This window comes from Adiantum capillus-veneris, chromosome 26, assembly GCF_014529385.1.
Source record: "Adiantum capillus-veneris isolate H3 chromosome 26, ASM1452938v2, whole genome shotgun sequence".
Classification (NCBI taxonomy): domain Eukaryota; kingdom Viridiplantae; phylum Streptophyta; class Polypodiopsida; order Polypodiales; family Pteridaceae; genus Adiantum; species Adiantum capillus-veneris.
The window spans coordinates 29,745,519-29,772,171 of NC_140956.1; the positions used below are offsets into that span (position 1 = coordinate 29,745,519).

Below are 26,653 nucleotides of genomic sequence, written 5' to 3' on the forward strand. Positions count from 1 at the left end.
GAGTAGAGATCTTTCTAGGTGAGAGAGAATTTATCACGACTCCGAGTCTGTCTCTAATTGTGAAGCAAGGGGTCATATTTATAGGTTTCTAAGCACTCACAGGCTGAAAATGGCAGTAACTTGCATCCCAAGGCAGCCCTACAGCTCCACAAGCGCCCCCTGCTGCTATTTCCAACCTGGGCAAGTTCATTACTGCCCCACACAGCCCCCCAGATACACAAAATTGATTTTTTGCTTATTTTTTGACTTTTAATGATTAATTTTGGAAATATCTGTAAATATGTAGGAACTTTAGGATAAAAGTCTTTTGCAGTAATGATTACTAAACCTTACAATTTTATTTAATTTACTCAATTCATAGTGTAAACTTCCAGGGCCCATAATTATGCCAGTTTTTATCGGAATTCAATTCTGAAAATTTCTAGCCCGGGGTTTGTTGTGCTTAAGATTCCAAAAATACCATTTTTTATTTCTTTTGAGATAGTGTTTTTACCTGATTGTCTGATCAATGCTTTCTCCTAAAGCTTGAGTTAATTCCCGACAACTAGAAAGGTGGAGACCTTACATCGTGGCTACATGCCCTGCATGGAAATGCAACCATGTGTATCTTCACTACAACCTATAGGTTGTAGCGGCACGACAAGGCAGTGGGAGGTCCTTCTCAACCTACAAGCACACTTGACATCAGCAAGCCTTTGATGTGCGAGTGTAGCTGCATTGAGTTTTGGGTGGAGTAATTATGCATTGTTCGACTTGACTTGAATTGTTGGTGCAACTTGTCAGCATGGAGGCTTGAGTCTAGCTAGCATAGAGGTTTGAGGGAGTGCCTCCAAAGTGGCTGCATGCACCCACATGGAGGTCCATTCCTATTGTTTTAACACTAGTTTAGCACCAAAAAGGATACTTTAGTGTTCTTTTTTCACGAATTTAAATAAAATGTTACATGAAATCTAAAAAATATCACAAGAAATGATTCAACAAACTTATAAAATGTTATTCAAAGTACTCATAAAGATTATAATCCCTCAATTTTGCACACAACCTCAATAGTAACTACACTAATGACAAGCACCTACACAAAATAACATTTGATATTCGACTAGAACTCGTACTATCATCTAAAAAAAAGGAGAGTGCATGCAATATTCAATGCTAACATGCTTGATGTTTTGTAACTCTCATGTGATTTTTTTTCTTTGTGACAAGAATTAAATATAAAAAATCGTGTGGATCAAATATGCAACATTTGTGAATTCACTAACGACAGTCACCACATAAAATATTTAGTTCATTTAAATTTGCAATGTCTTATGCTACATACACATCTATGACTCCATTACTTAAAGTGATATTATTTGATGGTTATGCAAGCCACATTTGGTGATTATGTCATATCCCAAAAATTGTGCATGTTAAAATTTTTATTTATTAAAGATTAACTAAGGTACCTCATCATTGCTGTCTGTCTGTTTTAGATGTTTTGAAAGGTCTTTCAAATTTTCGAAATTATGTAACTTATTAGGGTTGGAACTTTGAACACAAGGTAAGCATTTGAATTGGCACCTTCCCTCACGTAAGGCAGCCAGCGGTCAGTCTTACGTTCATGAAGGGGGCCAGCAAGCTTTATCATGACGGCCGGGAGCTCAATGGGGCTGACAAGAAGGGCACAGGCAAGAGGAGAAGAACTGAATCACAGGAAGCTGCCTTGCAGAAACGTAAACACTCTCAAAATGATCCACAGAACACGACAAAGGAACAGCAACCCAGTGTGCTGCACCTTTCAAACACAAGGTAGATAGTGAAAGCGTACTGTTTGAGAGAGAGAGAGAGAGAGAGAGAGAGAGAGAGAGAGAGAGCCTTCTGGCTGACCTAGTCCATTCTAAAGTTTGCTGTAGCAAGTGAGCTCCCTCTCTCATAGCTACCCCCATCACTAAAGGACGCTTCAAGGCTTAGGAGGGATCAACAGGCAGCCAGTGAGAGAGCCCAACACACTAGTTGAAGGCCCTAGGCCTCATCAATAGCAGCTACATGAAAAGCATTAGTCTAAAAGCATCTGGTCCAAAAGCCTGCGTCCAAACTGGCCTGTCTGCACAAAGTGCCACGCCATCAACAAAACGCGGGTAGTCCTAACCCCCCTTCGTCTTTAGTGTTTGACACGTCAACAATTTGTGACAATATGCATACATGTGCATGCATATTTATCAGTGTGACATGAAACGTTTCGTGGTTTCGGTCGTTTCGGGGTTTCGAGGTTTTGAAACGTTTCGTTTCATAGCGTCAAAAACATGAAACAGGTTTCATAAACGACATTAAATTATATATTAATAAAATATGATAAATATGTATACAATGTAGCACACATGACTCTAGACTTTAATGTCCGAGAGAGAGAGAGAGAGAGAGAGAGAGAGAGAGAGAGAGAGAGAGACGTGCTCACTGCTTAGAAGTGACTTCAAGCGAGCACGATCAAAGAGATGTTCAGTATTGATGAAAGTTAAAACACAGCCACTAGTTTCATGAATCATAACTGATGCATCATTGATTCATTTAGCAAAGTACTTCTATTGAACAAAGTTCAAACTTAATTCAATGTCACAAACCATAAGTTTTAGGGATCACAATCATCTGTTAACTGAAGCTAGACCTCAAAAAAATAGAAAAAAAGCACAAATTTTAAACGTTTCATAAAAAATGCCTGTCCGTTTCATGCGTTTCGGCAAAACGTTTCATAGGTTTCGGGGTTTCATCTGCATGAAACGCGTTTTTATGTCACACTGATATTTATATGTATGCAACCATGCATAAGCAGACATGTACGTTTACTTGTAATAATGATAGTGATTACCCATATTGTACAACATTTTTTTTGTACCGAATTTATCGTGCATATCCACCTTGATTAGGCGGGATTTTTCATAAACGAACTGAGAAGTCCCACTAGGAGAGTGATGTCAACACGGGTATTCAACAACAAATAAAAGTGTTGTCGAGTTTCCAATACTTCTTAGCATTAGATACATTTGACGGGTCATAGAGGGACATCTTTTCGGGAAAGTAGATGCTTTCCTGTGAGGAAGTCTATGTCGGCATTGCAACTGTGCATGTGATTGCATCCAGGGACGCCTGGGAAGTGCTGTGAAAGCATTGTTTTTAACTTATAAGGTTTATTGAGTTTTTGAGCAGATTCAGACTATTCAAAATACGTCGGGCGGCCACTTAATAAGTGGGCAGCCACCTGGAAAATAAAGCAGAAAAACCAACGAGCGTTTTTTTAATCACTTTTTCTGGCAGAAGAGCAAAAAAATAAATTTTAAAAAAAATCCACTGCAATCTCTACGCAGGCAACCTGCACTCAACTATTCTTGCCGTGGCCAAGGAGATATAAAAGCATCACACACCCTCTCTCAGAAGAGGAGTTGCCAGCGTCAGCAAGAGGAGACTCTGTCGCAAGAAGACGCAAGTGATCGCGAGATTACAAAGCACGGAGGTCGCTTTTCGAGCGCAAAGAGCGAGAGGTATCAATTGTGGGTTCGCCATACGAATTGTTGTCCCGTGTTTGTGTGTGTTTGCAGGTGTACTTTCTCTTTATGAGGGAGTAGGAGCAGAGGAAGGCATGAGCCTCTGCAGGAGAAAAACGCTATGAGAAACTAGAGCCAGATCAGCCCAAGGGTTTCGTACTCAAGTTTGGGAATAGATCCATGGATTGGAGAGAAGTAGTCTCTCAAGTTGTGATCTGGAAGTTGGGATTTCCAAGTAAGGACTTCGTGTCCAAGAAATCAGAGTTGTTTTGCAGGAAGAGGACTCTGGAAAACAAAGTCGGAAAAGAGTTGCAGAGATGCCATGCCTTGAGTCTGGAAGGTGAGATCTAGAGGCAAGAACCTTGATTTTGGAGGATTTAGAATAAGGAATGGAAGTTCCTCGGAATAGGGTTTTGTCCTAGGAATAGGAAGCTGAGGCTTCCAGGAACCATCAAGTCTTATTCTAGAACGAACGTGGTAATATGTTCGGTTCAAGGGCTTGTATAGACTTCTCCTCAGTAATAAAGATACTAGGGATCCGTCCATCTTCTGGTCCCCAATACTGTGTCGATCTTCTCTCTCTCTCTCTCTCTCTCTCTCTCTCTCTCTCTATATATATATATATATATATATATATATATATATATATATATATATATATATATATATATATATATATATATATATATATATATATATATATATATATATATATATATCTCCTTTGGCTTCAGTATTAAGTGATAAATTCTATTTATTCGAGTATATTCTATATTGCTATGCGCTCCCGTTTGTGACAGTCCCCAAGAAACATGAGAACTGCTGCCAACCAAATGGTCTCTCCGTGTGCTAACCATGGGGTTCCAAACAAGAGACTGTCTTAAGTGCTCCTCCATGCAAGTGGGCTTATGCTGCTCTAGGCTACACTGCAGTTGCTCCCAAGACCTAAGTAGGCTTGCAGCAAAGCGGTTTTCCCAGCTCCCGCTCAAGCCTACTCGACCTATCTCTGTAAAGATCTACCTGATGGACGGGCTCCAAGGGCCGCCCGTATGAGGGACTTTAACACGAATCCAATGTAGCAACAACTCCTTCTAGGGCTCCTCCCTGGAAGAAGTCCTTTGACCACAAGCTTCCCAAGGAGGGCTGGCAGATACAGGAGCTCGAAAAGATACAGGAGCCTGGCTGATAGAGGAGCTCGAAAAGATCTAACAAGACGTGATGTACCACATAGTAGCCAAAACCACCTAGTTGGCCACTACAACTCGGCCAGCCAAAGAGAGTCATGTCGAACTCCAATGAAGTAGCTTCCTCCTAACGGAGAGGAGGGGAGTGGTCTGTTGCTCTGGAGACAAATCTAAGCCAACCTGATAGCCGAGATAATGTAAAGAAGTCCCCGGGGGGATCCACCTGAAGCCCTCTCCTGACGACTAGTCAGGCGTAAGAGCTCCGCAAACCCAAAAAGCCACAGTCTTCCTCTAGTTGATCGGTGCCCCTGATGCACAACAAAACGCCTTGAGAGGTTGATCACACTTGCGATTGGCCTCATGGTCCTCCAAGTACATGCTTGAGTCGTCAGCAAACTCAACGTTAAGCAACTCATCTCCCCTAATAGGGAGCTCTAGACCACGTAAGCCAACCTCCTGTGAAGTCAAAAATCTGCTCATTGCCTGAGCATAGAAGAGAAAAAGGAAGGGGGCAGGAGGGCAACACTGTCTAACCAAACGCATGAGCATGAAGCGTTCCCCTCTTCCCCCTGCCAAGAGCACCTGACTATGTGCACATCTGTACAGAGCTAACCCTCCTCTGATCCAAGCATCTGAAAAACCCATTCTACACAAAGTGCCCTCTAGGAAATCCCAGTCAACTCTGTCGTAAGCCTTCTCAAAATCGAGGAGTATCACAAGATCCTCTCCTCAAAGGGCAAACGCCTCCCAAAAGGTAAAGATATTGTCAAGGATATTACGCTCCTTGACAAAACCTGTCTGAGTCTCGTGAATAATGAAGTAGCGGCTAAATCTTCAAACCTAGAGCCTTCGCTAAGATTTTATAGGCTGAGTTGAGAATAGCGATGGGCCGTGAGTGCCGAATCTCATCCAAGGAGCCTCCCTCCTTGGGGATAAGGTAAATCAGACCCTCACTCATGCTGTCGGACATCTCACCAGTGTGCAAGATGTGATGGTAGGCGCTACATAGATCCGAACCTAGCAGCTCCCACTATAAGAAAACGTTGGGAGTCAAGCCATTCTCCCTTGGGCAGCTACCTTGGGGGAGTGCCTTGAGGGCCTCATGGAGCTCCTCTAGTTGAAGAGGCATCTCTAATCTTCGACACCTCTCCTCAGTAACTAGGCAAGGTATCTGTATCCCAACCTACTCTCTGCATGCACCCTGGCGCTCTGACTGTGGCTCAGTTGAAAGCAACACTTGGTAAGAGTTAGCAGCAACCGCGTGCGTATCCTTAGGCTTTGAAGCAGCTGACCCATCGGGTCTCCTCAACTGGCTAACATTGGTGCGCGCATGGCGAGGTGTAAGGTGCAGCAGAAGTGAATGTCAAACTTTGCTCAAGATGAGTGCTCCGAACTGTGCTCAAGGTTCCCTTTACTTACGGAAGGGAGAGCCTTCCGTTCCTTTAGTGAGAGAGTGCAATGGACACAAACAAAGAGGTGAACACTGTGAGTGAAGGTGTTGAGACTGAGAGATAGAGAGAGAAGAATACGACACCAGAATGTTGTCAAACCCTCCTCCGAAGGCCCCACTCTCTATGGCACTATTGATTGCACAAATCTCTACAATGCAATAGACTTGCCGACGATGTCGACGACGATGAGGACGGCGACGAGACGGGCTGAAATCTGAAAACGCTAAGGGCTGAAATCTGCAAATCTGTATCTGCTGAATTCTGACTCTATGTCCGTGACGATGTCGATGGCAACGATGCGACGACGACGCGCTGAAAACGTAGATGCTGAAACCTGCGTTTTCCGGGCTGAAACTGCAAACTTCGGTGGATCTGACCGTGCGGCGAGGATCTGCTGCACGAAGCTGAGATCTACGAGATTCGGGGGTTCTACTGCGGAATCTTGATGCTGAAAACTGAAAACGCTGGTGCTAAAAGTGACCTTGTCGTGATGGAACTGCAAAACGTTGATCTGCCATGCTTATGCAAAAATGCTAGGGGCTGAATTTGCCCAGATGCAAAAACGCTAGGGGAATCTGCTGTGTCTTGTTGTCGCCGGGCTGATCTGCTGTGCAAAACGCTAGGCTGATGTTGTGGATGAAAACGCTAGGCCTTCAAATGCAAAAACGCTAGATCTGCTGATGTGGGGGGAGTCTTGCTAAGAAGGCGCCTGTTGAACCTTGGTTCTTGTTGCCTTTTCTGCCAAATCTTGCTAGCGCTAGGATTTCTTGTATACTTGCTTAGCAATTTGTCCTACCTAATTTCCCAACTTAAAAACAATAAATGAAAAATGGCAAAAATAGGGAAAATAGATTTTTTGCACTGTGAAATGCTCTTGATGGAATCTGATGGTAATGCTGATGATCATGCTGTTTGCAACCAGAGGATATGCATCTACTCTAAGTGTCTGGACATGCACGGTCTGCGAACAGACTCGCAAAAGTGCCAGAACACTTCCTAAGCTAACTGAACTGAACTGAACTGAACACATGTCATGAAGTAGCTTGTCCACGTACACATAGGGTTAGATGTGCACGTGGCATCCCCTCCTTTTCAAAGTGAGGTACTGGTACCGAACTGTATGGTGTCGAGGGAGATCGCCAATTGGGTTTGGAATCCTGGGAAGGACTTTTCGTCGGCCTACTCTGATGTGTGGGTCATGCGATACTTGAACTTCATAAAGGTCTGCAGCGCTTGCTTCTTTGGGCCGCGCCGAAAACGACACAAAGTCTTCTGAGGCTCCTTCAATGCTTCAACTTCGTCGAGAGTCATGCGTCTATCTTCTTCAAGAATCTTCGAGGATGAAAATTTCTGAAACCACTTCCAACACAAAAACATGAACATACCCATTCTATGTAAAGTGACTAGAAAAATATTATTCTTTCGAAAAGACTGTGCATGCAATGCAGATGAACAAAGTGACGGAGTGCCAAACCGTTCATCAAACACACACAAAAATTGGGGTCGAATCTTGACTTTCGGATCTAAATCAATCAACTGTGGCAAAACACAATGGAAATGCCGATACGTGATGCTCAATCCTTCTTGTGCTCTTTCGGAAACTGTGTCATGCCAAGGAAGAGACATGGAATGTGACTTTCTTGAATGCAAACATTTCATATTTTCATGAGTAATCCGCATACATCCTTGCTCATTCATGAGTGCATCGTGTTCAGCGTACAATATGTCATGCCTATGAAAAGAGATCACATAAGGACAGTGAGTAAAATACAGGAAAACATCACGAATGAAACACTAACAATTCGTGCTGACTAATCATTCGAACACACAATACTTCCTGTGGGGTTCTTTGAACCTCGACTTGAGAGCCAAGATCGGTTCTTCGTGATCGATCGAATCTGCAATGAGGTTAGCTTCACTAGAAAAAGCTTCCACTAATGCACATTAGAAATGAGAGATGAAGAATGAACAACTTGCTCCCCACGAATGACAATGGGAGAGTCACTTTTAGCATTGAAAGTGAACGTATTAGCTGCCCAATCAATGAGAGGGTTATGCTCACGAAACCATCGAATGCCTAAAAGCATATCACATCTTGAGAGAGGAGGGACTACAAATTTTTTGTGGAAGGACGCTTGTTGAACAGTGAACAAAGCATCAAGGCACTCTCTCATGATGAGAGAGTCCATACCGGGAGCGAAGCTTGACACCTCGAAAGGAGATGTCGTGCTAACCTCCAAGCGGGCTCTTTCGACAAGAGTCACTAATCACATCATGCATATTGCCTGGGTCAAAACAATATGACAAAATGCTGACCATTCACATGACCATAACACTTAATGAGAGACTCACCAATGGGAGGACCATGAGAAACTTGGGTCACACTCGTGTTCTCATTTATTGCATTGACAGAGGAAGTGGGTTTTGTGGGTTCTTCAGATTCATTCGATTCAAGCTTAGGACATGTTCTGTTTATGTGATCCTTAATGTGACAATGATAACAATGGCCTTCCTTAGAATAAATGCTTTGCTCTTCCGATATGATGTATCCTCCTAAAATTCCTTGTTCTGCCTTTTCATCTGGAGTGAGCTTAGGTTTAGCAATTGTGTTAGCTTTACCCTTAGGTTCATTTGGAGAGTTCTTTTCTGAGAGACTATTGCAAGATTGGTTAGAAGAGTTACCGTTCGTACCATTCTTACTGGTCTGAGGGTTATGAGAAGTCTGAGAAGTACTTGTTGAAGTCTTGTTTTCCTTAGGCTTTCCCTTGTTGTGCTTCATCTCCTGTGTGAGAGCAATCGCTACTGCCTTGTTGAGATCGATTGGGTCGAGGACTTGACATCAAACCTGATATAGTCGTCCAACCCGAAAATGAAAGCCTCCTTGCGCTCATCATCCGATTTGCGTATTTGGGTGTCGAGCTGCAAAACACGATTAGAGAAAAACATAACTGGCATACCATTTTGCTTGGAGCTGCAAAACACGATTAGAGAAAAACATAACTGGCATACCATTTTGCTTGAGACTGCGCCAATTGTCTTTCAACCGTGCTAGGTACTAGGGGGGTATAAACTGCACCTTGAGCTTGTCTTGGAAGTCGGCCCAATTGAAGGAAAGGGGCGTGCCTTCCTCGGCTTCCTCTAGGTGCGCGGTCAATTGTGCCTCTTGCCATACGTGGTACCAATTAATGGCATCACCGGCAAGGTACATAGCTGCCGTCAAAAGCTTGCTATTTCCTATCTTCTTAGTTGTCGCAAAATAAGCATTAAATTGATGCAACCAAGAATGAATAATCGTAGCATCCATCTTACCATCATACTTACTGAACGTGATCTTCTCTATGACGGGGTTGTTGGAGTCCGAATCTCGGCGTGCGCCACTTGATGAACCATCAACATCTTTGTCCGGCTCGGGTCTCGAGGTGAGAGCCTGTCGGACGAACTCTTGCATGCGTAGGTCTCTCTGCACCTCACGCTCTGCCTCCAAGGCCGCTCATCTGTCTTCGGCCGCCAAGCGCGCTTGCTAACGCTCACGCTCAAGAGTTGCCTTTCTTTCTGCTCTTCTTTCTTTTCGTTCATCGCACTCGCGTTCCAAGGCAATGCGAGTCGCTTCTTGTTGTGCCATTATGTCCATCATCGTCTTGATCAAAGCCTCCATAGGATTTGGTGCAAACTGTGGCGTAGATGGGGAAGGGGGAGGGTCAGAAAAACCTCCTAGTGCGGAAAATTCTTTGTCACCTTCTTCATGCTCATCACCTTCATGCAAAGTATCCATTCCGCTTTGGGTGATGACCATACACTGAAGTCTTGGGTTCTTAAGTTCACGAGGAACTTGGGTTCTTGTGGGTCTTGGGTTCTTGGGGGTCTTGAAGTTCGGGAGTATTGAGGTTCTTGAGGTTCTGGAGTCTTGAGGTTCTTCTTTAGCTTGCAATCTGTGTTAGAGAAGGATCTTCTCTTCACTTGAGTTCTTCTCTTTTCTGTGGGCGCACCCCTTGCAGCCTTGCGCTCACAGCAAGGTTTCTTTTTCGCACCTCAGGTCGATTGGCCGGCCGCTAAGTGCACAATCCGCTCTCAGTGACTGAAAAGAGGCACAAGGGGAGGCTAGACAAGCTCTTCTTTCTTGGGTTTCCTGTCACTCTTCAAAAACACGATTAGGAATCGACACGCCCAAGAGGACTTGGGTTACGTGCGACCGCAACAAGCAAAAAAAATTCTTGTGGTTCTTTTCTTGAGTGATACAGAACACTGCCAAAGCTCTGATACTAATTTAAGTTGCAGCGGAAGTGAATGTCGAACTTTGCTCAAGATGAGTGCTCCGAACTGTGCTCAAGGTTCCTTTTACTTACAGAAGGGAGAGCCTTCTGTTCCTTTAGTGAGAGAGTGCAATGGACACAAACAAAGTGGTGAACACTGTGAGTGAAGGTGCTGAGACTGAGAGATAGAGAGAGAAGAATACGATACCAGAATGTTGTCAAACCCTCCTCCGAAGGCCCCACTCTCTATGGCGAGAGTGGTCTACTATTGATTGCACAAATCTCTACAATGCAATAGACTTGCGAACGATGTCAACGATGATGAGGATGGCGACGAGACGGGCTAAAATCTGCAAATCTTTATCTGCTGAATTCTGACTCTATGTCGGTGACAATGTCGATGGCGACGATGCGATGACGACGCGATGAAAACGTAGATGCTGAAATCTGCGTTTTCCGGGCTGAAACTGCAAATTTCGGTGGATCTGACCGTGCGCTGAAGAATTGCTGCACGAAGCTGATCTGCGAGGTTCGGGAGTTCTACTGCGGAATCTTGATGCTGAAAACTGAAAATGCTGGTGCTAAAAGTGATCTTGTCGCGATGGAACTGCAAAACGTTGATTTGCCATGTCACGTGACACATCCAACCCTATGTGTCCGTGTCCTGCAGCAAGACAAGGGTTCGGTCAGTCCAGTTAGTCTAGATTTAGAAGTGATCTGACACTTTTGTGAGTCTATTCGTAGACCGTGCATGCCCAATCACTTAGTGTTGATGCATATGCATTGGTTGCACACAGCATGATCATAAGAATTCCCATCAAATCCATCAGAATCTTCAAGGGAATTTTCCAATGATTTTAGCCTATTTTACCTATTTTTGACATTTTTCACTTCTTATTTTTAAGTGACTTTTATTGGAAAGTAGGTAGGGCAAATTGAGTAAGTTTGTATATAAGCAAACCTAGACTAGCATCAATTGGCAAAAGAGGCAGCAGGAGCACACGCTCAACAGGCAACTTCTCAGTAGAACCCCCAAGAGGCCTAGAGTTTTTGCTCCACAGCATCAACCTAGCGTTATGGAGCACTCATCTTGAGAAAGAACAACATTCATTCCGCTGCACCTTACATGCCATGCTGATGCAAAAACGCTAGGGGAATCTGTTGTGTCTTGCTATCGCCGGGCTGATCCGCTGTGCAAAACGCTAGGCTGATGATGTGAATGAAAGCCCTAGGCCTTCAGATGCAAAAACGCTAGATCTGCTGATGTGGGGGGAGTCTTGTTGAGAAGGTGCTTGTTGAACCTTGGTTCTTGCTGCCTCTTTTGCCAGATCTTGTTAGTGCTAGGGTTTCTTATATACTTGCTTAGCAATTTGCCCTACCCAGTTTCCCAACAAAAGTCGCTTAAAAATAATAAGTGAAAAATGGCAGAAATAGGAAAAATAGGTTTTCCGCACTGTAAAATGCTCCTGATGGAATCTAATGGTAATGCTAATGATCATGCTGTGTGCAACCAGAGGATATGCATCTACTCTTAAGTGGCTGGACATGCACGGTCTGCGAACAGACTCACAAAAGTGTCAGAACACTTCCTAAGCTAACTGAACTAAATTGAACTGAACCCATGTGTTAGATGTGCACGTGACACGAGGCCCCACAGTCTCAAAGAACTCACCAGTAACTTTGTCGCCCACATGGGTCCATTGAGATGTCTGTCGATGAAAGGCAAACTCGTGACGTTGCTCCTCTATGGTGGTCAACTCTTGTAGAGCCTACTACATCTGCTCCTCTAACCAAGGACTGTCAGGGTGGCGCTCCTATATCCGCTGTAAGGAAGAAATGCTTCGTCTGAGCTGCTTCTCCTTCTCTTGGGCTATTGCCAAGTGAGCTGTAGACTCCTGAAGGAAGAAGCGACTAAGCTAAGCAAGTGCAGTGGCCACTCTGCTAGCATGGGTTTTTTCTGTCCAAAGTGCCACCACCCGCACTCTTAAGCTTTGTATTTATAGCAAAATCCTCTCGGGGATGCGCAACATCTCACTCCCACTCCTCTCTTTGTCTGTCACAGTAAGAATCATTGGCGCATGATCTTAGAAAGAAGTCCCTGCCAGAATGCAAACAGATCCACCCATGTCACAGATGCGGTCACTCTCGTAGAAGCGATCTATCCTAGATAGATTCACTCCTCCTACTTTGCGGTCAGAGCGAGAGAAAGATAAGCTGTCTGGAGGCTGTACAAAGCTTGCATGTTGCCAAACATTTGAAATCCTCAAGCTCATACATAAACGCTCCCAAGCTGCCAACTCAACCCCGTGCGCAGTAGCATGTCTACCTCCAATCCTATCTGAGGGGCCCTCCAACACGTAGAAGTCTCCCCTGACACACCATTGCTCTGCCGGGAGGAGATGCATTTCGGTACTGCCCATGTGGAGACTGTTAGTGGTCTCGTGTGTTGGAGCAGTTGGCAGTGTCAGTAGCAATTGCAGTTGTGTGTACTGTCATAAGGACGTGGCAACTGTTAACTATGTCACGAGGACGTGGCAATTGCTAACCTTAGTTGTTGGTTTCTTTCCAATGATTTTTGTTTTATTTTTGAGACCCTCTTTTTGAAGTTGCAAATGGTCGGACATTGTATGGCCAATATGAACGGTAGTTTCACCCGCAGACGGGAAGTTGGTCGGCACTTGAATTCGTATAGTAAGAGGATGTCTAGGCTCAGTCCAAGGTCATGTAGGTCCCCCTGTCGCACTTAGCAAGTTGGTGGATACTAGGAAGTGAACTCAATAAAGGCACAAAGTCAACGTGGGATTACCAAAGGAAAGTATCTGACAGTTGGGCCACGTTGCACTTTTGAATGCGGTCCCAATGAGGATAAATGGTCAGTTGACCAATGGGAGCCCAACGTAAGCATCTCCTAAAAATTAGGGAACTGCTATTTTGGGCCGTGAAATGTGTTCACGTCATTACCTTCGGAATGACAAGGGGAACATTTTACAACTCTGCCGCGAAGTCAACTGGGCAACCAATCGGGAGATTTTTAGGCGGCAACCCCGAAACGGGAAAATGCTTGTAATCGTGCCAAGTGGCGCATTTTAGTGCACTTGCCTCTTGCAAGAGAAGGTAGCGCTGAATTATAAGCTGGGAGGCTCATCTTGAAAGTTCCTGTCACAGGTTAAGAGCTATGGAGTGCTTTCTTTCCACTATGTACAACGTGGTGCTAGGAGTGATGCCCTGCATCATGATGGAAACTCGTAGAGTTTTCCAGGTCTTTGGGGCTTTTCTGTTTCCACGAAGTCTAGCCCACCATTGACGAGCCGATTTTTGGAAGTGCATAGCTACATGACGTAGCTTGGAGGACTTCGTGAAGCCCTCGTCTCCAAAGGCCGCATCAAATTGTTGGATGAAGACCAATACTCTGTTGGTGGCACCAAAGGTGCCATCATAGGTGAGAAAAGAGACTCTTTCCTCCCTCTTTGAACTTCTTGAGCTTTTGTGACCTTCGCCATGCAGGGTATTTTTTGCGATGTCCTCCCCTCTCGTATTCTCTAGGAGAATAGCTATAGCTTTCTTCGGAAGAGGAGGAAGGTGAAGAAGAAGGAGAAAAGGGTGACCTCTTTCTTGCCCTTTTCTTCCTTTGTTTCCTCTCTTCCCATTCGGAGTAACAACGAGAAGGACTGTCGGTTGAATGTTTCCTCTTGGGAGGAGTTGGCGATCGTCTAGACCGCCGTCTTCGTGGCGCCACATCTTCAGAGGAGCTTAAAGTTTCATTACTTTCTTGCTCTTTGGATTCCTCCTCTCGTATGGGAGAGAGTCTTCTTTTGGGGGTCTCTTCAAGAGGCCTCCTAAGCTCTCTCTCCTCTTGGAGAGGAAGGGAAATCCCATAAGTGCGAAGTTGTTGAGTAACTTCGACTTGCAAAGCAGGGTTGCCCATAGCTTGCTGCAACCTAGTAGCAAGATAATTGACATATGAAGGCATCATCATTAGCACCTTCATGTGCAAAACATATCAATGTTCATTCTACTCTCTTGGTTATTGTCAGCCATGTTAACAAAATTTGTGTACTTAGTTAGTGTATGCTTTGGCAATTCAAAACCTTAGTTGCCACTCCTCTTAGCCTTTGAAATTTGGCACATAAGGATCTACACCCACGGCTCAAAGTGGTTAATTATAGAGAGTAGTGGAGTGGGTCTAATATTGCAGAATTGCCGAGGGCTAGCTCCTTCGAACTTCTTATGGCTCAATAATGGTAAAGTCGTACGCAAGTCTAAAAAGACCCCATTATTATATCCAAAGCTCCAAAGGTGTGCACCATATCCCATATAGTGGGCTCAACAAAACCGATAATAGATCCCAGCCCCACTTACCCTAATATAATTAACAAAATCAACCATTTATAGGCTACTTAAGGAACTCTCATCTTAAGCAAGAAAAGATAAACCAATTACTCTGATACCAATGTAATGGAAATGGCCTATTAACTTTGAGAGTAGCGAAAATTACATAAAGTACTTTTGGGGGGCAAATTTGCCAACTCATGTTTTCGTTGTGGTAATATGCAATTAGAATGTCTGGAGCCACACCACTAGCCTCCTTCAGCTTTGCTGCCCCCGCAGCCTTTCTCTCCCCTGAAGTCCCCCCCGGATCATAGGCATAATAGTGCTTCAACTTCTAGAGCGCCTTCCTTTGTGGATAAGGGGAAAGAAGCAGACTTTCATGTCCACAATTCCTCCATCCATAGTATCAACAAACACACACACACACACACACACACACACACTTGGTCACTCCATCTGCTATGAATGTTCCACCCAGCTACACACTTAAACTTGAGCTACTAGGATGGCTAGTGATCATTTTGTCTTATAAGTGGGCTATCTTATGCCTGTATCCTGAAGGAATTTTGATGGAAGCATAATGTTGCGGACAAATATACGGTTCCACCTCTGGTGGGTCTTACCTCATGGCATATTTGGATGGTTTGGAGAAATATGCCTATTAAGTGGCTAAATGTTACAAAGTTTGGAGTATACATATACACATATCCTCGGGCAATATACCTTATTGATCTTTGGGTTGGATACTGTGGCTTAACTGTGGACTTTCCTTTTCCTAGTAACCCCTTGATCAAACTCCTAATTTTAGTGTAATCTTTACTTGGCCGTGACTCTTAAAGCTTAAAACTTTTTGCTCTCCTGTGACTAGACCTTTTTTTATAGCACTTTGATTTGTTTACATCATGTGGAATATACCCTTAAGCATGCTCATAATGAGTTGCCACTCTGGTGTTGGTGTGAATACCTCCTTAAAAAACGTGCTCTCAATTTGTATAATTACCCAAGCATAAAATGATACCAACCCTTTAAAGAGACCCCCCTCCCGAGCATGATGGGCCACGCCATAATGGTCTTCTCTCACTACTTTGTAGAATTGTCCCGCCTCTACTCAGATACCGCGTCCTGTGTATTGCTCTATAACATCTCAGTGTCGCACTCTTTCTCTCTCTCTCCCCTGCACCTTCACCATAAATGCAAACTGGCGTGTGATGATGATGGCCTACTGGTGCAGCATTCCCTACCTCCTAATCTCTCTCTCTCCTTTCCTTAGCCTACTATGCCAGACTATGCCTAATATACAGCACGGAAAAATGAATGGAGACCTAGCTCTTGAAGCCGAGGATTGCCTAGGGATCTTGGCGTTGATGATTTCAAACACAGGCTTGACGAAGGAACTTTAAGAGCAGACATGCTACCTATTTAATCATGTGAGGGTTTGTTTTACTCCCTCACTTAGCCTTGATTTTTTTGATTTTTTCTGGTTTTTTATCAACTGTGGAAAGAGAGAGAGCGTCAGTGTGTGGTGCTGGGGATTATCTTAGTGATTATGGAGGAACCAGCTGGCTCTCAGGTGTTTTCCTTTGTCTCTACCTGGTTAAACACCTAAACCATTTGTTAATAATGTATTCTTAAAAGCTAACTGTTTTGATCTGAGGATGCGTGGGTGTTTGGGATTGATTGAGCAAGGTTGGCTCCTTCCAATGTATCACTCTCGGATTTAGGTAGATTTTCCTAAGTTTGTACAGTTATTTTGGATGTGCCGAACAACAGAGTATCTTGGATTAATTTCAGCCTGTTGAGCATGCAGATCAGCCCTTGCTATTTACTACAGGAGTTATGGGATTCTATCAATATCTATTGATGAGTTGTTGTCAGGTCTGGAATGTCCCACTCTGCTAATACATAAAGGAGCCTCGCGTCAAGTCTATTCAAAACTTACTGTTGTGATTACATAAACTTTACTGTAGTGCAGCAATAATTGCTATGGCATTACTGGGTTTATCCTTACTGTGAGCTGGTTATGAGCTTCACATGATGAGATACTAAATGAGTTCGACCTGGCTCTGGTTTTGGATGGCCGGTTTAGGGTCTAGGGTTTGAACTTTGTCTTATACTGATTTTTTGAGTAGTGCTGACTGATTCTACTTTGCTTCACTTTCCAAAATCTTTTAGGTTGCTAGCTTGACTTTTTATTGTACTAAAGCAAATCTGTGTTTTGTGTTAAGTTTCGACTCATGTTGGCTAAGAACATAATAGCTCTTGATGCTTTCAATTGATCAATTGCTTATAAGAATTCTGGTCGTGTATTCCTAAATTTATAGGAGCCTTATGAACTGGCAGTACTTAGGCATCTAATGGTTCGAAATATCGTACTGATATAGTACTATTTAAGCTTTCCTACCTTATACTATATTATGGTAGATTTAATTTAGGTTTTCTTTGATTATCTACTCCCTTATGATCTCAATTAAGTTATGATACCTGGCTATTGACAATATTTTCTTACTATCAATTTGTTTGCTAAAACCATTATAAACCATATATGTTTTGGCTCGAAGGCTTATTGGGAGTAATGCCTACTGGATGTTAGCATATGGTTTTATGGACTCTGATAGGAAACCTCTACCTTAGTTGTAGGTTCTGCTTGGCATAGAATATCACCTAAATTACTGGTTAAGAGGTAGCATACCTTTTTTATTACCGTAAATGGGCCTCCTAAATTCTCTCTCTCTTAAAGATAGTTAGTGGTATTACATGGATAAAACCATTTTTTGGAAAAAGAAGTGATTAAGCCTAAACTTAAAACCAGGCCGCTGTATTGATTTGATAAACCATAGATGGTGTGGACTTAGATGTGATCAAATCATTTTTTAGATTTCATTACAAAACAAGAACATCTTAAAACCCGGAAAAAAAGGGGAGGCTTCATGGGATAAAATCAGAAGGGGTGATGGTCTTCTGATCAGAATTTAATCTAATTTTATATATAATTTCTTTAAAAAAATAGGGTTAACTAGCTACTCTTACAACCTATTATAAAGAAACCACTTGGATTAGAAGGGGTTATGGCCTCCTAAACACAAACTTAAAATTAATTTTATAAGATCTTTTTGAAACACACATTTGACCTGAGCAATGTCTCCATGTCCCACTGTGACAGCATCATTACATTTTTTCTGGGAATGGATAATTGGTGAATTAAACTCTTCATGTGGATGGTAGGGATAAGTTTAAAAAGGTTTTAAGTAGGACATGGATAACAATTGATAGGTTTGTTGACACCTGTAATACGTATTCAAGGCTAAGGAATCTATTGTCTTGTTTATATGGATGCAAGTGAGGACTCTATCTTTACTTAGGATCTTTTTGGCTTTGCTGCTGTCCGTCACCGTCAAACTCGGCCTTTGTCACTTTTAGTATCGGTTCTTCTTAACTATCTTATGTACAAATCACTGGAATGATACCTCATTCTCATTATGGTGTACAAAAATGAATCAAAGACTGAGTCATTTTTGTGTTAATCTTTGTCCTTTGTCTAAAGCCAGCTGTCTTTTGGACTATTATGTTCTTTTGTGTATATGTATTAGTTTAAATACAACACACACACACACACACACACACACACACACACGAGAGAGAGAGAGAGAGAGGAAGGAATGCAAGCTGGAAAAACAAAAACAAAGGAAAAGTGAAAGCAAGAAAGCAGACTTGCCCATCAATTTGTACTGGAGATTCACCAAGTTGAGCAACTTCTGCAGCCCCTCCAAGTGGCTTCCTCTACATTGCACGAAGGAGGCCATCAAGGCAACCTAATACTCTAGATTTCTGAGCACCAAACAAGGTGGCAAGAGCAGCAACCAGCTGTGTTGGAGAGGAATCGCACCATATGATGTGTTGCGGGGCAAAAACCACCCAACCAATGCTAAAAATACCAGATGGCTGTTGGCTATGATCTGAGAGGGTGGGAAGCAAGGGTAAGCAAGCGGTGAGGGTGGCAGGTAGGGAGAAGCAACAGAGAGTAGCAGATTGAGTGGTAGCAGGGAGGGAAAAAACAGGGCCTCAGTGCGTGCAGCAAAACTGTGAGAAACTACAGCAGTGGCTCCACTAAACAGCGACGGGCAGCCCTAACGGAACACGGATGGAGGTGGTTGCTGCTGGCTGAACTGCAGAGCAGTGCGCAACAGTTCGTGTTGTAGGCAGGTATGGCGCGCGTGAGGCTGACAGGGAGAGTGGGGGAGGGCTGTAGCGGGTAGGTTATGGCAGGGCGGGGTGGGCAGTCCACCAAGTGAAAGCATTTGTCAAAATCTCAGAAGCATTGAGTCCTCCAAATGAACAAAATCTCAAGGCATCTGATCAGCTCGCAGCGTAATATCTCACTCGAGTCCAAATCGCTTGTGCATGGTCTGTCTGATGTGGTCTCTCCCTCTCCTTGTTTGTAATAAGTGCTCTCAATCCTGAAACATCTCAAGTAAGAAGTAGCTCAAGCATCTTGATCATCATCACTGACCAGCTCTGCCCTGCAAAGCAAAGGCGGATAATGGGTTCAGAAGTCCTTATAACTAGCACAGCTGCATACAGTGTGCCTCGGTCTCCACTTCTGCATAGCCTGCATAGTCTGGCCTCTCCTCTAATGAGACATCCGGCATATCTGTTCTAGTTCCTATGGATCTATGGATCCAACTGACAATTCTATTGTGCATATTCCTGAAAGTTATTTTCGCTTAGTGATATAGCTACACACATTACACCTTCTTTAGGCATGATGGCCACACTGAAAAAAGCTTTTGTTTTTCCAGGCTTGAAGAGTACAAAACGGTCTTTGCTGATGTTGAGTGTCTCTGAACTTTCAGAAGCCTGTTTGCATGCAATAGTCCAATTAAAAATCTGTAAAATGAGTGTAAGAGTCTTCCCAATGATTGCGTACATGTGGTAACAATCACAGCTTTGTAACAATCACAGCTTTTCAAGCAAGTAGCTTTACTTTTGTGAAGATTTGATTCTTGGTAGTTTGCCTGTCAAGTGGAATGCAAAAATACTTGTGGTTATGTTTAACACGATCTGTTAAACATGTTTAACAGATCAGTGAGATATGTGGCTATGTTTAACACGATCTGTTATGTTTCTTTCCCTGCTGATATAGGTTCGATGAATTGAATTTGGCTCCACTATCTATAAAAGCCTTGCATTCAGTGCTCAAATATGAGAGAATGACCATAGTGCAAGCAGCCACCTTCCCGGTTATCTTGCAAGGTTTGTTCTAACACTTGAAAAATTTGTGAGGATCACAAAGACTAATTGCTTATTACAGACAATGTTTTGGTGAAGGTCTGGATGTTATGGCGAAAGCAAAAACCGGTACAGGAAAGACTATTGCTTTTCTTGTAAGCTTACTCTTTTTAGCAGAGTATTTGAGCAGCAAATTTGTCATTCTTTTTTACTCAATTAAGAAAAGCAGTATAACTTAGCTCATTTTCTTGTGTGTAATGCAGCTGCCTGCCATAGAGCAAATACTGAAAGAGTCTGAATCTAAGTTATTTGCTGTGGTCGTTTGTCCGACACGAGAACTAGCTCAGCAAATTGTCGCTGAAGCCAATGTCCTATTAACATTCCACAAGAATCTTAGGGTTCAAGTTGTGATTGGAGGTACAAAAGTTCATCGAGAACAGGCACAGCTCAGGGAACGTCCTTTTCAGGTGTGTCATCTGAATGGGTTTTTCCCCCCTTTTTTTTCCAGAGTTTATGGCATATTGCTAAGTTTTAGCAAATTCCAGGTAATAAAGTAAAAATTTTAACTATATCACTTTGGAATCTTCTTTCTTTTATGGGTATATGTGGCGTCCTTGAGTATGCGTGTTATGCAAATGTTTTAGCCTTTCTTAATCCTACGTAAGCTCGAATCTTTGTGACTGTAAATGTGTTCAAGTTCATAATTCCAAATTGGTATGTGACCGTGCTCGATATGATTTGACTTGAGCACATGAGCTCAAGGTATCCATTTGATGTAGTTATTCTGTTTTTTTGGTATCTTTGGACATTCTTGTCCAAATGAATATCCTGAAAATGGGAATGACTGTTGAGTCATGAACGGCATGCCAATGGGCAAGGTTGTCCAGGGAGGCTGATGTTAACTTAAAAGGGACTATAGATTTGTCATTAGTTTTCATTTGACAAGTCTTATCGTAAGTTATTCCAAAACAATACATCAATTAGCCTGTGCTGAAGGGATTTGTTACTGAGAAGACAACTCTCTGCTACAATTGAAAATTAAACTGCTTCTAAATCCTGTGAGTAAAGGAAGTGAAGTGGCTCTTAATACTCGAATTGATTGACAACAGATTCTTGTTGGTACTCCTGGGCGGCTGGTGGACCATATTCAGAACACTCCTGACATGGCAACGCTTCTTAAAACTGTAAAGTTGTTTGTATTGGATGAAGCAGACCGCATGCTTGATATGGGCTTCAGAGATAGCCTTGACAAAATCATGAAAGCCTTGCCATCAGGGCGACAGACACTCTTGTTCTCTGCTACCATTCCTAAAGAGGTCTTTTTAAGCTTGTGCATCTGGATATTACTCGTGTGCTTTGTTCTGGAGACAGTTTTATTGTTAGTAAACCTATGTCTCTTTGTGTAGGTGCACACAATTGCTGGGAATGCCTTAAGATCAGGCTATGAGTTTGTGGACACTGTTGGAAGTGATAACCAAGATACTCATGCAGAGGTTCCATTTGCAAGCTCTTCATGTTTTATTTGTAATTGACGTAAGAGGAATGCCCAAAACTTGAGGAACAACAAAAAATTGACGTTAAGTTTTGGGAAAAGAGGCAGTTGAAAAGGAATCTCTGAAAGCTGAACTGCTTAAAATTTTTTAACTCCTGTGATATTCAATTTTAAACATTTCTGTTGCTTTGCTAATGTCATGGTAGTTTATGTTCCCAGGTGCAACAGGAATTTATTCTCGCCGCTCTGGAGGATCAATTTCAGATCGTGCATTCAGTTTTGGAAAAACACATCAATGTGGAACAACAATTTAAGGTTCCAGAGATTTCCATCTTGTTCTCATTTCACAATAAAAGAATAAGCAGACCTACATGATCATATTTTTAGGTTTTGTCATAATAATGTAGTTTCATGTTGGTTAAACAGTTATTATCATAATAACTTCGTGTGGTTTAACAGGTGCTTGTGTTTTGCGTGACTGCCAGAGTAACAGCCTTCATGTTCAACCTTTTTAAACGTCTCGGATTTAATTCCAGAGAGATACATTCCAGGAAAAGCCAAAATCAACGAAATCAAGTTTCAGAGGAATTCCGACGATCCAAAGGTGGCATTGTTTTGTTCACATCTGATGTATCAGCAAGAGGAGTGGATTACCCTGATGTCTCTCTTGTTATCCAGGTAACAAACTCATGCAGATTTTTAGTTTAACTAAACTGAGGAATTGGTTCAGCAGTCCCGGACCTTGGTTTTGCAGATTTCTTTGCAACTTATTTTAAGAGTTCAAAGAGAAATTTTGATTTTAGACTAACAAAGGCACGCAGTTATCATGATCATGCTGGAAAATTATCGCTTGTTTGGTCAAATTGAGAAATGTTTTGATCAACCAAACTGCTAGCCACCGTATTTATTTTGAGCTTTATATAACATGTTTTGCCTAATTCCTTGTATTATCAATCTTTCAACTCTCCTTGTTTCAGATTGGGGCACCCTCAGATGTGGAGCAATACATTCATAGGCTTGGGAGAACGGGGCGTGCAGGCAAAGATGGTGAAGGCTTACTAGTGCTTGCACCTTGGGAAGCATACTTTCTGAAAAAGCTAGAAAATGTCCCCATCAGGCAGCTGCCAGCTCCAGAATCCAACGCTGATCAGAAAAATAGAGTAAGCACAAGTGTGGTGCTATGTTTGCCTTCTAGATGGTGTGTGTGCACTTTGATTGCTTTCAGTATTTCCAGCTTTCATGGTGCTTTGATTCGACTCATAGGGAGGTCACCTACAATATATGTGTATCATGTGGGTTCAATAGAAGTATATTCGTAATATTAAAATTGTCTTTTTTTTTGTAGAGGGGTATCATCAAGGAACTTTCAAAAAAAATTACAGATTGATAGGAAAGGATGTGTTATATGATGACAGAGATTCACTTTATTTAAGCAAAGTGTATACATGTTAGCCAAGCAGTTTCACAAGCAAGATTCATTGAATGTAACTTACACTTGCTTTACACTGCAGATTAGAAGTATGTCTTCTCAGGTAGATGCGGACATCAGAATGTTGGCGTATCAAGCATGGATTGGCTACTACAGGGGCCTCAAGGGTCCCAAGCTGAGCAAGGAACGACTTATTGAGCTTGCTAATGAGTTCAGCTCCTCTATGGGATTCAAAAATCCTCCAGCTTTGAGAAAAATCATTGTCTCAAAAATGGGCCTTCTGGGAGTACAAGGTCTAAATCTTTGCAAATAACTGATCTTTTACTGAGGCTAAAGTACTGGGTTTAAGTTTTGAGGATCGAAGGTCATCCAGGTCTCTAGCTGACTTTGATATATATAAATATAACATGGGGTTGAGAGGTTTGGGACTGATCCCAGTGTGGGTCTCATGAAGCTCTTTAGAGAGGTCAAGCTCCATGAGGTGTTGGGGGTGCCACCATCAGTTGAAATCTTGATGTGACCTCACCCTAGCGGATTGTTAATAGGTGGGTGCCGGCGGTGATGCCCAAAGCCATTTATGTCCCATCAATGGCTTTGGGCATATTTTTGGCCTGCCTCAGGCCTTAGTAAAGCATTGAACTCTTTGGAGCAATTGTGGATTGTTGGATAAAGTTTGTCGATTAGTTCCACATGGAAAATTAACATTTTTTATTAGTTCCATATGGAAAATTAACGATGGCACGTTGTTTTCTTGTATGAGAGGCATTAACTAACCGTTGTCTTTTGTATATGTATGCCATTGTGCGAGATAGTTGGCATTTGTTTTCCTATTTCTATGAAGAGCCTTGAGTAGTAGGTCAACAAATCATTTTCTTCCTCCTATTTCTTGCAGGAGCGGCATTAACTACGCATTGTTTTATGCATATACTTTGAGAGATGGTTGACATTTCATACTATTTCTAATTTTTTACTGAGTGGGTCTCATCTATTGTGCCTTTCCACCTTGTTAAAAGGCCTTCTGGTGTTCAACTTTGGGGTGCTTTTGACTGAAGGACACCGCAGCTTTGGAGGGAATTGAGTGTGAACTGAGTGAATGTGAACTCGTGACGTTGCAAACTACTTGTGGACACTACTAGTTCTACTCATTGCACTTTGGTTCTGTGAACTAGATGTGAACTTGCATAATTCAAAGGGAACTCTGATCCTGGATCAGCAAAAAAGTAATCAATATAATGGTGTTATCTCCCCTTCACAACAAAATGCGTGCTTTAGCCTAGTGGTAAGACATCCGCCTCGGGTCTCTTATGTTATAGGATCAATGAGATACCCCCCCCCCCCTCCCTCCACGAGCGCCCCAAAAAAGAAAAAGGTCTAATTGGTAGCAATAATATAAGCTTGGTTGTCTTGGCAATTGCTAATAAGCATCCCTTGCCCTCCCATGGCCACAACCAAGGCATGGCAATAGTCTCATTGACATTCCAATGGTGTTGAGGAGAGGCTAGAATCATCAAAGAGGCTTCATGAAGATTGCATGGCTATAGGAAGACACCAACAAGGGAGTAGGCTCATGGATGATGTTGAACGCAATCTCAATTTGATGCTATAAAGTCTTGATGTCTTTGAAAAGACAGTGTTATTCGTTTTTTTTTTTTTTTGACACCCTTGCTATGCTTGGTACTTACACTTAGTCTCAATGGTAGCTAAAGTATGATTGTGATGGAGGTTTTTCCCAAGGCAATCTCATTATTCCAATATTTTCTATATATGTTTGGGAGTGCACCTTTGCAATTTGTGGGTTACAACATGTCATAGAAGAAGTTTCTACGTCTAATCATGGTTTTTGAGATGATACTTCCACACAATTTCTTATGATGCATTAGAGGAGGTCAAGACATTGTTTTATGAGTCCTTGGTGACTATAGTTGATGGAATTTCTTTGGTATATTTCCATTGACCTTGTTTTTCAGAAGTTGGGGAGAATGTCTTTGCTATATATAGGTCACTTTTGTGACCTCCTACAAAAGCAACAAAAGGAGACGCATTTTCCTCGGGACATTGTCAATTGGTATAGTGATACCGTCTTGGAGGTAGGCTTTGTTTGTGTGCTTTACCCGCCTCCACCAAGAGTAGTGCCCTTGTAGAAAACTTTAGGAACTTTGTCAAAATCTTTTTTCAAGCTTTGGAAAACATCACCATGTTGTCTTTCTTACATATGTCCTAGCATTCTTTTTATGGCTTAAGTTGTTAACATATATATCTTGTAGGCAGTAAGAAACATGAATCTTGGGTGAGATGTGGCCTCTTTTGCACACATGTACAACAATATGGAGTAAAGGGAAAGAGTGAAATGGTGTAGTAGTCAGAAGTGGGAACAACTATGTGCGCTTGAAAATGGATGGCATGCAAATGAGAGCGGTTTGGTTTATCCAAACCTATTGAAATTGTGAAATGGTTTCCTTAGTCTCAAGCGTTGTAATTTTTAGATATAAGGTTTGAGACTGGAATTTTCTCTCTACACTATTGGTGAAATGGATGTTAGGAAATAAGACGTAGCTAAATAGATAATTGAGTAGATTACTTAATGGAGAGAGACAAATTTATATACACGAGATTATAGTGTAGAGAGAGAGAGAGAGAGAGTACACACGATATACGTGGTTCACCCAATGTGGGCTACGTCCACGGGAAAGCAGCCACTCAATGGCTTTAGTACTTCAAAACAAGAAGTAGTTTACAAAGGGATTATACCCTTAATGGAGCTCCCGCCTTGCTTCACTCTCACCACCTCACACTCACTTTGTTGCATCAACTTCACACTATGAAATGTGTGTAAAAATGGCCTCCTTTTATAGGCCAAAAGGGCTGCCCTCTCTTATGAGAGACAGCCATGTGTAGCCGCCCTTGTGCGAATAAGTCCAAATCGGACCCTCCAATCCGCCCATGTGTGGCCGCCCTTGAGAAGACAAGTCCGCTTTTGAATTCGGCCACCGGCCACCGGCCATTGACTTCCGACCACCAGCCACCGGCCATTGACTTCCGACCACCGGCCATTGGCCATTGACTACCGGCCACCGGCCAACCGACCGGTTGTTTTCTGACCGCCGTCCGGCCATAATATTCCGGCGAAAAAAAGTCTCGGGGGCCTCCGCCCCCGAGGCCTTTAAAGTTGCCCCTGATTCTTGTCAGTGAAAATTTTGGTTTCCGGTGAGTGATTTTCCTTCACGCACGATGGCTTCTCCTCATAATGGGGGCCTTACAAATGTGCGCTTTTACCACAGAAAATTACAAGGGTAAATCAGGCTCCATACTTAACAATGGAATGAATGGGACTCCATTAGCTTGTTTTCTAGATTTTAGTTTAAGTTGGAGAAATGTGGAGCCATTCACGATGCAAGAACACCAAAAATTCTAACTCCTTAGCATTAGAAAGTGAAGACAAGCTTGCCCTTACACAATTGAAGAGCTATATTTAGGGTTTTGTGATTGGTAACATTATAGGGTAGTGCATCATGCTTGCATAGACAATTTGACCCCTCAACTATGTGCTAGATACTTAACCTTTTGACAATACATTGAATGCTTTTATGGTGCATGTATACATAACTCATAGGCTATGGTAATGCATGATCCTGCAAGAAGGAATATCCTCATAGGATAACCAAACAAACCTCTTCGCCTACAACAAGATCAACCAAAAACAAAAAGGAGATATAGAAAGACATCACGCAAACCTACATTGGCAAAAGCTACACCAACGAAATTCCTCCCACAAGA

General features: G+C 42.6%; 1 protein-coding gene across 1 annotated transcript; it reads left to right on the plus strand.

Annotated features, from left to right (window-relative positions):
* The first annotated feature begins 1,506 nt into the window (after positions 1 to 1,506).
* Positions 1,507 to 23,673, plus strand: LOC147423187 (DEAD-box ATP-dependent RNA helicase 26-like). The gene is made up of 10 exons (XM_086501975.1): positions 1,507 to 1,791; positions 19,873 to 19,982; positions 20,058 to 20,113; positions 20,222 to 20,425; positions 21,068 to 21,274; positions 21,365 to 21,451; positions 21,670 to 21,765; positions 21,910 to 22,128; positions 22,428 to 22,610; positions 22,962 to 23,673. Exons 1-10 carry the CDS (start codon positions 1,604 to 1,606, stop codon positions 23,190 to 23,192), a joined length of 1,581 nt encoding a protein of 526 aa, XP_086358101.1. The 5' UTR covers positions 1,507 to 1,603; the 3' UTR covers positions 23,193 to 23,673.
* The last annotated feature ends 2,980 nt before the right edge of the window (positions 23,674 to 26,653 follow it).

Coding starts and splice junctions, on each gene's coding strand:
- LOC147423187 (XM_086501975.1), top strand. CDS start 1,604: ATGAAGGGGGCCAGCAAGCTTTATCATGACGGCCGGGAGCTCAATGGG. Junction 20,114..20,221: donor GAAAGACTATTGCTTTTCTT/GTAAGCTTACTC, acceptor TGTGTAATGCAG/CTGCCTGCCATAGAGCAAAT. Junction 21,275..21,364: donor CTGCTACCATTCCTAAAGAG/GTCTTTTTAAGC, acceptor CTCTTTGTGTAG/GTGCACACAATTGCTGGGAA.